This window comes from Pholis gunnellus (assembly GCF_910591455.1).
Source record: "Pholis gunnellus genome assembly, chromosome: 2".
Lineage (NCBI taxonomy): Eukaryota > Metazoa > Chordata > Actinopteri > Perciformes > Pholidae > Pholis > Pholis gunnellus.
Genome location: NC_136536.1, coordinates 19209079 through 19223843, shown reverse-complemented (window position 1 = coordinate 19223843; position 14765 = coordinate 19209079). Strand labels below are relative to the sequence as shown.

The following is a 14765-nucleotide window of genomic DNA, read 5'->3' as shown; positions in this document are numbered from 1 at the left end:
TGTCTCAGACAGACATGTACCGGAGCCAAAATCACATTTAGCATGTGCACCCATGGGTGAAAGTACAAGATGTGCCTTCGGGTAGAAGAACAATTAACACCTTCTTATACAGTCACTAAAACACAGAGGGTAGAAGGGCACATCGCCACGAGAATTGCAACACCGGCGAGCTGTGTGGGAGACGCTCCACGCCTCGAAGAAAGCTCCCTCATGACATGTTATAGAGCCAGAAGGAAAGCCGTTTTCTCTGCCTTTGTTGTCCGTTTGAGATTTAAGTGAAGGAGGCACACAGGGACAGACTATTGTGGCTCCGCTTTATAGAAAAGAAGCAGCGAGCAGCTATTCCTGTCTCGCCATTGGCTCGAGTGCGACGTTTGACCTCACCGTGATCTTCGCCTCTTCCTTGCCCTCCCGCTGATGCACGGCAGCCATGCAGTTGAGCTTGCGGCGCCCGCCGTCGGGCTCGTTTAGGTCGTGCTGCCCGTCTATCTCCAGTCTGTGTGCCTGTGCGGCGTTCCTCGCTGTGAAGGAGAGACAGACCGCAATCATGAATATATTTACTGAACAGAGTGGGATCTAATCTCTTCGCCATTTTGACCATATGTTCTGAAAACCCCTCCAAATGTCCAAGGGAGAGAGGCGCTGACAGATTAAAGTATTGTTGGAGCATAAGAGACAAGAGACAGCTTGTACACAGACAACAGTCCAGTCGAACCACTGGCACCGCTACAACTGGGCCGGAGCCCTACTGCTGGGTAAACAGACTCTCTCCTCCCAAATCATCTTTCACCTCCATGGCTATTTACCCTTTACGAGCAGCAAAATGTCTAATTAAAATACCTGATTCATCTACAGTCACCAAATAATCCATCCTCATTTGAACTGGATCATGCAAATTACCCATGTACTTTAAACGCTATGACTAGAGAATTTGCCTAATCCGGCACTTTGAACAACAGTCAGAGCTGCCCGCCCATATTTTTGTCGTTTAAAAACAGATTTATTTGATGGAGTACTTTTTTTTGCAGCATGTAGGAAGACAAACTGACTCACTAAAATGTGTCTGCAGCACTGTCAAGTACCGAATGCTGATACTGATGATCATACGGATGTCCTTGTATGGCTGCTTGTGTTTGCACATTGAACATTTGAGAACTTAAAGCTTCTCTAGATAAATGAAAAAAAACTGTGTTGTAGAAAAATGTGTATATTCTTCAGTGACTCAGGCATCCCATTGGCACTAGTAAACTTTCCTGGCTCTACTCCAATCACAACCTTCAATAAATGCCCTGGCAGCCCCGAGAGCTTGATGCACTGGAACTCAGGAAAAAAACCTCATCAGTTTTTTGTCCCCCGGAAACTTGAATTTGTGTTTTAACACAGTTGAAAAGGTTCTGCACGTGTATTTGCATTGCATTTCTTTATGTTGTATTTGTTTCTAATTGACTTGTGTTCACAGTGTTTTGCAGATCTCTCCATGTTTTGTCAATTTACACAAGTTTTCTTAAGCTGCAGTGAGTCGAGTTATCTCGACCACCATGATGACCTGATTATAAAGACAACCAATGGCATCTAACCAGACGTTTAACCGGCAAATCAGCAGACAGCCTTGTGTCTTTTTCTAGTCATACTGCGATTAAGCAAGAAAACGCATCAGATACACATGGAATGGAAATACATTTACTGATGTATTGAGAAAGAAAAGTGGCTTTTTGCTGACACATAAATGTAGGTATATATTCTATCTCTGTTTTTCTCTCCCAGGATCACTTTTTATCCCTACACATTGTTCCCAAGTCTCCTTATCGGAGAGGCATTGGGTCGACTGCCTGTCACCCAACCAGATAGTGTCTGGCAACACTGCTTCCTTCAGAGCCACAGGCAGGCAGCAGTGGGACAGAGCGCACACACACACACACACTCACTAACACACAACAGAGCTTCGGCGTGGCTAACTGTTGCGACTGGACTCCAGTGAAGGCAATTAGGCGCATTGTATGTTTAAATGTCACAAGACGGTGGAGTGGAGAGAAGAAGGAGTGCAGTGTGTAAGAGAGACCAGAGCAGCGGAGAGGTGGCAGCGGTGGGGAGGAGGAGGAGGAGGAGGAGGGGGAGGGGGAGATAGGTAAGAAACAGAGCAAAGAGTGAACAGACCATGTTTGCACAGTTACATGAGCTGTGAAGAAATTATTTTTCCCTAACAGTTTAGGGAATATGTTTGGCGTGAGCATGCATTCATTTGTTAAACGTGTGTTATACAGTACATGTGTGTTCGGTCGGGATTCTATATGCATGTATCTTTTTGAATCGGTGTACTACTATGTGGTGTGCTCGGAGCAAATATGTGTGAAATGTAATACAATACACAGTATTTCACATGTCTGTTCTTCTCAGAGTGTGATGTTATTCTAGAGAGGCTTATTTTATATTATTATAAGCAATTATTTACTTGTTTGTAACTTTCCCTGATGCCTCTTACTGTGTGTGTTTGTTTGTGTGTGTGTGTGTGTGTTTGAGTCTTAGTGCACACTTAAAAGACAACTTTAGGAATACACACCAGTTGACTGGTGAAGGCTTGTCTAATTGAGGAAAAAATTGGCTTCCCCAGTGTGTGTGTTCCTCTGCACGTGCGTACACACACACACACACACACACACACACACACAAAATACAAACAGGACTGTGGCTAGCCACCAGAGATGCTTCTGCAAGCTCAATTAGGCTGAAAATTGAGTGGTTCAGTGGTGCAGCCAAGAGACAGGATGTGAAATGGATCCGGTCGAGTTGATAAAAGCCGGAGCATGGTCACCGCCCAAATGAAGGGCATTAATTGCTCCGTCGCGTAGAATACACACACACGCGTGTGCTTAGTCATACACTGAGTGGAGAAAAAGATAAACTGCACAGCTAATGAACGTGAAGTTAGCTGAAATGTTAGTCCATTAACGCTGACAGAATTCAGTGGGCTGTGGATTTTAGTGCTTGCCATTGAGTTGGAGGATGTTTCTGGAGGACAGGCTTCCTCCTCTGAAGCCACCGATTACTACGCGAGGAGTTATGATGTTGGAATGAGACGCCACCACGTCTGCCGCCCTCCTCCTGCTAGGATCTACTGGGCTCCCTGTAGAAGAGAAATACATGTTTTCAGCTTGACATCCAGCATCTGATTATTATATACATGTGAAGCACCTCATAAAGCTTGCTTTGACGTCATCCACGGGCTGAAACGCAAACCAACTCATTTTAACTGTCACGGGCGGCAGAATCGCCACGAGACGGAGCCGATTGGTCAACGTCAGACCAACTGTATACATGCTGACCAGCGCCACCTGTAGGGAAGAAAATAAATGGCTGCTGCAAGTTTGCATTTGTGCCACCTGCAGGCAATGAGTGTTATTTTCTCTCTCCATGTTTCGTTTAATACCTGCAAGTATAGCTGCAACGTACACATGTTTTGGCGGATTCTCTGCCAATATAGCAGACACTGAGAAATGTATTGCTTCAATGGACTACATTTACCATCAACACTGATTGGACATCCACGTAAAAGGTGCCAGATTACGCTTACATGCAACAGATTTGGAAATTATTTCGATAACAGCCCAGTTCTTATTTCAAGTATTTAGCACCAAAGACAAAACTTGGTCAAATGTTTTTTTTTTTTTTTTCTATTGTTCTCTGCGTCTCGCCTACTTCGTTTTCTTGTTTGCTTTTTGCGTAAGACCCTCATCTTTCCTGTCTGAATTATTCTGGAGCACAGCCCATGAGGCCAGAGGACATATGATGACACATCAGCATATGTCTTCTAAACATAAACGGCTCCAGCTGTTACTTTTCTTGTTGACGAGTGGACAGGTTGGTCTGGGACTGCAGGTCTACTGCTGGGACTGGGACTCTGAACCTGCGTGTCATTTCAGGTGCTTTTGGTTTGATGAACCGACTTCTTTTTTTTTTCCCAATGAAGAACTTGTAACAGAACTTGTAAATCATCCGACTGAAACTATTCTCTTGTGAAGAGTGGTGGCTGCTAATGAGCAGAAGAAGTAAACCAGTGAGAAAAATCCCCGACAGAGGTTTCAATGAAGAATACGAGCATCGCCTGTTGTTTGATGACACATTATGCCTGAGGCTATACTTAAACACAATCAGTATCAGGATCATAACTGATAGAAGGAAATTTATCTCTGTAACGCTAGATTTGATTCATTCAATTTTGAGGCCAGATCCGTGTGACTCCAGCAGTGGCTCAGTGGCTCGAGACTCGAGCGTTTGCCACTTCTTGAAGTAACGAGCCAAACTGAGCTCTGAAGCCAGATCCGGACAGTTTGCCAAAACGTAATCTTTTTAAGGCCAAAGTTCGCTTTGAAGTCACATGTGAAACAATACATTTTCATTGTAGACAGCGCCAAAGTGAACACAGTCCAGGTTAAACCCTGGCTTAGAACGCTCGAGGGAGGATCAATACATGAAGACAAGCCTAGAGTGATTAATTAATGGCCTGAAATTGCCAGAGGTCTGGACACCGAATGCTTGCAATGCTATGAGTGTCATGCTGATTGATGGTGAGTGTTGGACTCTGTCCGGTTTGGCTGAGTGCTGGCTGCCAGAGATGCAGCAGGACAACAACATGAAGATCAGCCATCAACATTTCTGGAGGTGGGGGCCGACCCCATCATTACAGATCGTTCCTTTAAAGAATGTGATGTTTGAATTGTGCCGTCATCACAGATGCTTAATGTGCCATTGTTTGAATGGCCAAGCCGATAGTTTGGAATTATCCTTCAAAACCAGACTCTTATGCGTCTCTCTTTATGCTCCTAAATGTCAAAATCACCATTTTACCCCCCTCTTTTTAAAAGGCAAGTGGATAAGTACGCACTCCAGGGTGCTCTTGTACAAAGACAGTAAATGATGGTCAATATTAAGCCTTCTTCTGACATTAATTCTGCCCGTGCAGAGCCCCTACAGTACAGTGGCTGTGGGAAAGGCTTGCTTATGTTTATACACAAAATGCTCGGTAATGGTGACAGATAATTGCCCGCCGTCACACAACGCCAGCCTGCAGCAATGTACCATGTTCACAAGAAGAGCATTTTCAAATACCACAGGTCAAAAGACTTATTTTGTGCAATTTACAGGTAAACCGAGGCCAACGCATGCAATCTGTTTGATAGGATTTACAACGCTTGGCTGAAGGAGTAATTAAAACTAACTTTTTAAAGCACACTGCACTTTTGACACGATGCTACCATTATTCCTATCAGCTTCTAAGCATTGCAACACCACAACATACCCGATTGAGGGGCTTAATTGTGGTGTAAGAAGTCTCTGAGAGGCTCCGGGGTAGCTCTCGTATGACATATAATGAGTGCTGCAATTAAGTGGCTTTACCGCCCAGAACTCACACCTCAGAAGTTTTAGAAGGGGAGCCACAAGTACCATCCAGATCTTTTTAGAGGCAAACTTCCTTCATCAACAAAGTGATAATGGGCGGTAGCTAAATGAGTAATGGGGAGCTGGTGTTGCCATGCAAACAGACACAGACAGCACAGTTCTGCAGATTAATGGGTGAGGTGTTTGCCGTCCCAGTCTATTCCCCTCATCATCCATCACCCTTCCCTGGCCCCACAACTCAGCCGAGTGTATTTGTTTGAGTTATATTTCCCAAATATTACTGTGAAGACATTACTTCTGCTGTCGCACAAAGATCTCCAATCAATATCGAAGCCGGCGAGCGCTCACTCTCAGCGCCTCATTATGGGCCTTTTAGCATGCTTTCCTTTGTGTCGGGAAATGCTTCGATGACGGTTAGAATAGTACAATAAGCCTGCGAGGACGCGATAAGATGAACACCCGGTGCTACTTGCCCACAAGAAAACAAATGGCCTGATGATGAACCCAATTGTGACCCACTGATTGTTATCAGTCAATCATTTTAATTAATCGGCTATCACTAGAACCATCATAAGGCTCATCAGATAATACCTTCTTTAGCGCTAATCCAGGTTGACGTGCGCGCCTTGCTCTCGGTCACATTATCCGTCCCCGACTGCTGAATCACGCTGGCAGATTGTTGGGAGAGAGCTGATGATCCTCATCACTGAAACGTAAGCCGATACTCCTGGTTTGTGTTGCAGAGAGAAAGCCCAGCATAGCGTCTGCTGCTCTGTGTGGCCTGTGTGGAGGTGAGTAATTGTAAAAGTGCCAGGGGGCTGAACTCTATCAAATTTATTGACTACCTCGCTCTGTTGCATGACAATAACCCTACTCGGCACTACCCCACCTGCCTTTCCTCTTTGCTCTGCTGGCGGTTCTTGAGGTTAAAGCCACAACAAACCACTGATTTACTGGCCTCCAGAACAAACGGGAGCGAGTACCATGGGGGTTTCAAAGTAGTCTGCAATATTCGATTTATTCTGCCTCCCCGATCCAGGCCACTGACCTTTCAGAATAAGCAGATTCCCTCTCACCTCAGGGCTAAAAGCAAGGTTGATAAAAATCAGGCCTCAACGCGCCAACAATAAGAGCTTTTAATGAGTGAGACATACCATATGTGCATCCCCTTAGGGAAGCCACCTAGCTAAACTAATTGTCAGGTAAATTTCACTGATATTTTGTTCCACTGGTGGCAAGCTTTAGGCTGGGTTCCCTCTACTTTCTCCTGCTGCAACAGTCAGTCTCTCCAGGGCTTATCAGGACACTGCAGATGAGAAGCACTGTGAGGTCTGGAGAAGAAGGTGCTAATCTGTCTTCTCTACTGTGCTGAAGGGGGGGGAGGCAGCAAAAGGGACAGCAAGAGACAGCGAGAGTTAGAGAGAAACGATACAGACACAGCTCAGTCAGCAAAACAATTCCATATCAATAGGTGTTCCCTTCTGTCACATATGGTCCTTTTTACTGCTGGCAAATATTACCTGTTTCCAAATTGGATATTAAAAGCACTCACTGTCTTCATTCTTTGAGCTAATATTGGCTTTTTATGACGCTAAACTCAAACAATATGCGTGTGAGATGGAGTTGGACCATTAAAAGCTATTCTATAATCTGCTCTAGCCTTGGCTACACAGTCACAAAACTGTATGTAATTTAAAGTTTTCATCAGCCAAAGTAAGCACCAATTTGTTGAACGAAAGCGGCCCTAATCAATACATCTTTTAACAATGGCTCAAATGTGATGTGAAAGGGGCCACTCATAGTGATGAAACCACAGAGAATTATCTTGGCAGTTCGTCTCAACTCTATTTTACTTACTTTACTACATTTTAGCATCTTTTAGCTCAATGTTTTAGTTTTTTCGCTCGACAACCTTCACTCTCATGCCGTGTTCAACTTTCTTCCTATGACAAAGGTCTGATAAACCCACTGTGCGCCACCTGCCCTGCACCAAACAGCAGCCAGAAAACAATAAAAAGACAAGCTGGACATGATGGGGCATCTAGCATCTAAAGAGTCAGAAACTTTACCCAGGATTTGGTGGAAACCAAAACTGAGCTAAACGGAGGGTGAAAGTTATCAGGTGGCCAGAAGCATTATTCAAAATGAATGGTAACGATGCTCCGGATGTGCCAATAGGCAACTGTTTTGTAACAAGTTTGATGATACTATGATGATACTATTATTGCGGAGTATAATTTATGAATCTGTGTCACATGAAAATGGCTACATTTCGTCGTCCCTACTGAAATATGTTGAATGTACAAGAATTTTAGCTTTTTTTTTTTTGACTTACGCGATATCCTGTGTTTAAAGCAGACGTATAGATGTCTAGACGGTGCCGTTCGAGTAAAACTAATGGAGCAGCAAAACGTTTTCAACTTGTCTTTGCCTTCATTTGCGCCATCCAGAGCAAATACATGTGTTCACATTTACTTGCATCTTTTCACTAACTTTATATACAATCACATCTCATTCAATATTTGCTTTGTGACCAGTCTGAACACACCTGACAGCGGAAATCTTGCCTGATCTGGCGATATGGTGGAAAGGTCAATGAAAAGTTAAGGGTTCTCAACAAAATCATTTGGAATCATCCTCCAGGGACCATGAATGTCCGTATCAAATTTGATGCCAATCTGGCCAGTAAATGTCAACACACAGAAGCTCACTTTTAAATAAAATGAATGGACAAAGAGACCGAACAACAACTAAATAAACACACCCACAGAACAAGCAAATGTGGGCGTACAGAAACCCAATGAAGGCTGCATTGCTTTTGAGTTCAGTCTCTACCCCTCTGTCATTGTTTCGTACTTAACGCTAAAGCCACAGCCTCAGATCTATGAAGATTTCCTGCCTTTACTTGCCTCTTTCATTCAATCCATCCTTTACTTTCTATCCTTCTGCCATCTATCTATCTCGGCTTTGTTTGAGAGAGATAATATGATACAACTGGCCATCAATTAATCCACAGTATGTGTCTGTGGAAAAGCTCGGCGCTATATCATAATGACATCATGGATTACAAAGATTACACACTGTTGGTTTGATTTTTCCATCTTTGGGACAAAGTTGCTCACACGTGCTGATGATTCTGCTTGGACTCGGCAGACTTGGTACCAGCTTTCAAATGTTGTTTTGGTTGAAGCTCTCTCTTTAATGCGTCTCTTCCCCTGCCTCCATCTTCATTTTCCGCTCAGAGTTCATGTGGATTCAGCAGATGAAATCAATAAAGCATTGTAGCTTTCCTCTGGATTCACCAGTCAATCAGTTTCATGGGACGAGCAGGCGGTCGTCATGCCTTATAGACTCCTCATCTGCTCCTACAGTTCTCTGTGTGGGAGCGCTGTTTTCTTTCTCAAGACCTTCCTCAAACCCCCTCCCCCCCATGTTCCAGCCACGATTTCACAACTCTCTATTATTCTGATTAAGCCGCTTCCTTTAGTTCTTTACAACGCTATTAATAAAAGCTGCTTAACAGAATGATTGAACAGGCCCGACAGCCTATATCATTACCATTTAATTAATTACTTGTCAATCCCACCTTGTTATGATTAAAAAGGATATCATTGGGTATTTGACTCTTTTTCATTTGGAAATGACAGTCTGACACTCACTTTTTTCCACTGAAGCCTAATTCTGATGAATTCCCAACAGGGTGAAAAAAAGACATGATTAATAGCATGCATGAGTGAAACACATTCAATTAGAAAGGGGAGAGGGCAGTTTGTGGTCTGGACTGCATTGCTTGTGAATTACAATGGTATAGAGGGAGGAGAGACATCGGTATGGTTGTATAAAATGAATACATGTGATCATATAATACATAAAATAAGATACATGTCTTACATTCTCTTTAGGATGACTATGTAACACCATGGCTCACATGGTGAATGGAAATTTCCCATCAGTGCAAATACATGCTATACTTACCACTTTGCCGATCTAACCTTTACATTTCCTAATCAATTTCTATCACCTCCATTCTGAGTGCTATTAAGTCACTGTCAATGAAACTCAACACTTCCTGGCAATTGCAAAACTAAAAGCCGATCAGGAATGGGAAGGATTATGCCCTGTGAGTCACTGGAAGGCATTTAATATGAAAAGTCTGAGCACAAAGCGTTAAGTATCATTGACACTAGCTTAACAGCAAAATAAAACAAGGCTAATTTAAAGCAACTGGAAGTAGTGAAGAACATTTCTGAATATTACACGACTCTGCCAATGTACTGTCGGAAGTGGTGCTGTGAAAATGTAGTAGAGTATGCTGAATTTATGAAGTTTTGAATTTGCATTCAAAGCAAGCAGCATCAAGAACAAATGCGGAGCAGAGCAGAAAACAGATGATTATTACTCAAATGTAATATCAATAGGGTTTACATTTAAAGTACACACTAAACTAGTCAACATTATCATATGCATGACTAAAAGTGAATCAACATTAATCAAAATCGACAATATCCTCACAAATTTGCACAGCCTCGCTGAAAAAAAGAAGCTTTTACAGCTTTCGCCACCCTTCCCGTCACACTGCTGCACTTCTCTTCTTTCTCTCACACTCTGTGCCATCAACCATTTTCAAGCGACCTTCCCTCACCTCTCAAGCTAAAATCCAAAAGCTGTATCTGCACACTGTCAACACAGAAATATAGCCTGCCATTCAGCTTGGCCAGCGTGAATTTTTTGAGTCCACCCAGTAGGGATTTAGGACGAGTAGAGTTTTCACAAACCATAAAGGAGCCATGTAATCCTTCTATTGAACTTGGAAAATTGCAAATATTGGAGTTGCAGGGTTCTCACATGATGTCAGCGATATACTCTACCTGTCCGCCTCTCATTTCTGCCACCCTGCCTCATCACACACAACCTGTCTACGCTCTGCTACACCTGTCTGTCAACATGTCTGCGTGTATGCATGAGTGCATGCATTCTTGGCATGTTTGAGTGATTTGATATGCACACAGGCTTATGTGTGTGTGTGTGTGTGTGTGCGTCACTGAGTCTGTCGTTCATATTAAATCCCCAATCAAAGTCGTCATAAAGCAAATCCATCTGTCATATTGTGAGTACCTTCTGATTGTCAAGCCCCCATTGATGACCGAGCTTTACATCCTTTACCACCCACCAAATGGGAGCGCTTATTTATTACAGCTTGATGGCAGGCGCAGAGAAAGACAGAGGATACAGGGGGAGGCGAGAGAAGACAAAAACCTGCCACAGAGAGGCAGGAAGAGAGAGCGTGTGATAGAGGGGTAAGGGGTAAATGGATGGATGGGAGAAAACAGGGAGACAGTGATAAAGAGTGAGAATGTGAGAAAGGCAGCGACAGATGGAGGCAGATACAAAGAAAAGTGCTTGCGAGTCCTCCCTCCCCAAATTGATTCTGACTGTCGGGCCGGGGCGCCTGATGGATATCTGAGCCTTGATTGGAATTTACATGCCAGACACGACCAAACCCCAGCACACTGGGCTCTCAACCTGCCTTGAGTGATAAGTGCTGGCATATTTAGCCCCAACAATGGGAGTTTCTGAGGCCCCCAGAATGATCCATGGTCTATGAGAGGGAGTACCGTTTTAACAGTTGATTAATGGCAAGGAAGCTATCATCAGCTGCCATCGCACGGCGGGGGCACGTCGGGCCCAAATTGGATGAGTGCGAGGGAAGAGGAAAGGTGCTCAGTTGCTAGACGGAGTGGAACTATCACATCAAGATATTTGTGTTTGCTTTGGAAGCCTGCACACATCCAGAAAATGGGAACTTTCAACAGCAGCAGCAGCCCTGGGGATTCACTGTCATTTCCCAACCCTACACATCAATAAAAGTAAACAGGCAACATTACTTTATAATCCGAGGCTCCGAATGGATATATGACCTGAATATAAAACACACATTTCAGGAGGTAGAAGGAGATTTGGGTGATATTGAAACTGGATTTTCTTTTGAGAAACGAGAACAAATACAAATACAAATACAAATCCAATCAGGGAATTCAGATCATTGATAATGCACGAAGGACGTAGAGCATGGAAGGTCATTATTCGCTTTGAGATCAATGTGTCTGACTAAACAATATCAACCAAGGTTCCATACTTGGATCGCATGATGGCAAACGTGAGCCGGATCCATTCACTGGCGAATACCACGAGATGCCATTGAAAGCTCTGAAAAGGGTAGCAGGTGGACCTTGAGTGGAGTTCATTTTGTCACACAAACAGGAAGCTGTTCGGGCGGTCGGCCCATCTGTTGATATTCTATGTTGACGTTAGTCATGGGAATGTCAGTATTTGCACTTCAACAAAAAAGTCTTGCGGTACTTGCCTATGTTGCCTGTGCGTATGTGCAGCCGGCCCCTGATAATGGTGTGGACCGTCACGGGGCTGAGAGCTGGCCGTCGGCCCACATCTGCGCTGGTCAGCAAGGTGTCCTCTCCCACGTAATCAGTGGTCAGCACCTCCACCTCGTGAAGGGCCTGCACTGCCGATTTACCCTGACGCAACATGTACTGGGGATGCAAAATAGGGTGTGAGTAAAGGAACTGAGAGGCATTTAATCACAAGGATGCATCAAACACAAATGTGCTGATTAAGACACATTTAACGTGATTAAATGAAAACAGACAAATAAAAGCACACATACGCCAGGAGCTGGAGTTTGACTTATCGCTAAATGAATGATGTCAAAACAGCCCAACCCGGTTGTAAACGACTCCCTTACTTTTTTCTCATTAAACGCTTTACAAACTCCACCAAGGTGCAAAACAAATCAATTCCGCATCAACGTTGGCGAGAGAGTTTCTGTCCAATCAATGAACAGCAGGGTTGGAAAAGTTAAAATAAAAACGCCTTTAATGTGTCGTTTGTCTCCTCTTTTAGAGGTTGCTATCGGGGGGGAAACTCGCTTCGGTCAAACCCTTGAACACACAGGGACAAACACTAAAAAGTGCGTTTGTCGAACCGCCACATCTCATAAAACAAGATCATTTGTATTTGTTATGGTCCTCGAAGACAGAGAAAAAACTATTTATAACAACTATTGTCCAATGTGTATGATTTGTGTATTTGAAGAAACCTGGGTAATTTACAGCATAATGAAGTGTTTCTGTATTTGACATTCTATTATCAGAGGCAGCTTTCTCTGCAACGCCTGGTTCCCGCAATTAAATGTGTTAAAACAATCTGCGAACGCTGCATGAATCCATGACAGAGGCACTGCGTTACGATGAGGGTGCGTCACGAGTTGACAACGCATGTGTAAACAGGATGTGTTGTCCTGTGGTTCGATGCCCAACTCTGTGAAGTTCCTGCAGTGAACATCAGAGTTTGTGTTTAATCCGACAACAACTAATTACTTTCATCTTGATACATTTGAATCACATGTCGACCTTTTACCTTGAGCTCGACGGCAGTAGAACCTATAAGGAGCAACGAGTCGCTGTCCCAGATGTCAATTTGCATGGTGTGGAGGGCCAGGTAGCGCAGGAACCAGCGCTTCTCTCCGGGCTTCAAGAAACCCCCATCCACTCTGAACTGCACCTGCAGGCCCGGGGAGCCTTAGACAAGGAGAGACAGGACTTCAGCATGGAGGGGAAAACACATGCAATGTGTGCTGTAAAAATGTATGATGATGTGATTAGCAAGATAAGGAATCAGGACATCATCAACTTAAAATATTGACTGAGTTAGGTGCAGCTGGTTGTTCAACAATAACAACTCGTACTTTGGCAAATTTCTTCTTTTGTCTTTTCTATTTTCTATTTCTTACAACTTTCCTATCTTTATGGAAGAGCAACGCTTGAATATAACACACACATTTGTATCGTACAGTTACATTGATGCAATGGCATGTTGTTACTCAACACCACCACCAGAAAAAGTGACCGATCTGATGATTATGTGGGCGTTTTTTCTTCCGTCCAGATGGCTTTGAATATGGGAGGGAGAGCCATAATACCTGTAACCAGCTGTCAACCTTGTGGACAGAACTGAACGGGTGCAGCAGCCATCGCCTGGGAGTCATTAGGTCTGACGATTGTGCTTGATGGGAGTACAATAACCAAGGAATATGAGGCCATTTCACAAAATCAGAAGCACCCTAGGGTTCCCATATTTCAAGATGATAATGGCGCCTAACACGGCCAGAAAACCTTGAGAGTGATTTTATGAACAGCGGGCTAAAGTCATGGCATTAATCGGCACATCAACCGTAGATTCCCCACTTCATCACTCAAGCTGCTTTTCTTCTTGAAACACTATCCACAGGTTTAGGACTGGAGCTTTTCTGAGGACAACGGCAGCCTTAAATCTCTTTAGTATTCATGCTACCAGTATAAATCAGAAAGCCATTTGCTATTTTGTCCACTCCTGCAAAGTCACATGCAGAGGCATACCCACCAGCCATTTTGTTATGATTGAGCCCAGACTTATTTTGAGAATGTACGACGAGTGCCCTGTGATTCTCTCATGACCCCTCTGCGATGCACCGACGTGAAATCTGACTCGTCCTCCGACTCCGAGCAGCTCAAATGGCAGCGACCCCATCACTGATCCAACTCAGCTGGTGAGTGGGAACAATCAGTCAGCTGCACACCAAACCCAACCTGCAGCGGCGTGTCCGTGTTACAGCGCCTGTGTGTTCAAGGTGTGAGTGTAGGTCTGTGTGCCAACACAGTTGTCACAATCCCCCCCCCCCCCCCTCCCCGGCATCCCCTCCATCTCTGTATCAAAGCCCCCATGTTGTTTTTATACCCATAGGATGAACGTGAGGAGAAGCAGCTGGCTGGATAGAAGTGGAGTAATGAGGATCTTTGGTGACGGCCCTGCAGACGTAACTCTCCCCACACATGAACGGATAGAATGCTTTTTACACACTTTATCTCTCTCTCTCTCTCCCTCTCTCTCTCTCCCCAGTGTCTGTTTCCCGGGGTTCGAACGCAAAGTTTTGTTGGAGGCAAATGCCAAAACCTAGTGCACGGTCAGGGTTGGGGCTCCGTAGGATTGTTTCGAATCTCCAGACTTTTTGAATCTGAATCCTTTGACGTCACTAATCACATCTTTTGTAGGTTTGGCTTCTGACACTTTTAAGTGACAAATGAATGAGTTGCTATCAGCCCAAATGAATACCTGAATTTGAGAAAACACTCACCCCACACAGGTCATTTAGTAGCTGTCAAATGAACTTCATCAGCAGATGGAGTTTGCCCACTTTGCGCCACATTAGATTGTTTTTTTCTGAGCGATTTAAGGACTTTGCGTCTTGTAAATTGAACTTTATCGAATATAATAAAATTAGCTAGGTCACTTGCCTGTGTATAACTTCAGTTACGTGA

At 44.0% G+C, this 14765-nt stretch overlaps 1 protein-coding gene across 1 annotated transcript in view; it reads right to left on the bottom strand.

The window, feature by feature from the left end:
* Positions 1-14765, bottom strand: part of nphp4 (nephronophthisis 4) — a gene marked incomplete at its 5' end in the record, with an annotated part of 141221 nt that overhangs the window by 21311 nt on the left and 105145 nt on the right. The window contains 4 exons of the mRNA XM_079166699.1: positions 385-521; positions 2987-3117; positions 11755-11942; positions 12829-12989. Coding sequence (XP_079022825.1) covers positions 385-521; positions 2987-3117; positions 11755-11942; positions 12829-12989 — 617 coding nt within the window. The remainder of the gene's footprint in view (positions 1-384; positions 522-2986; positions 3118-11754; positions 11943-12828; positions 12990-14765) is intronic.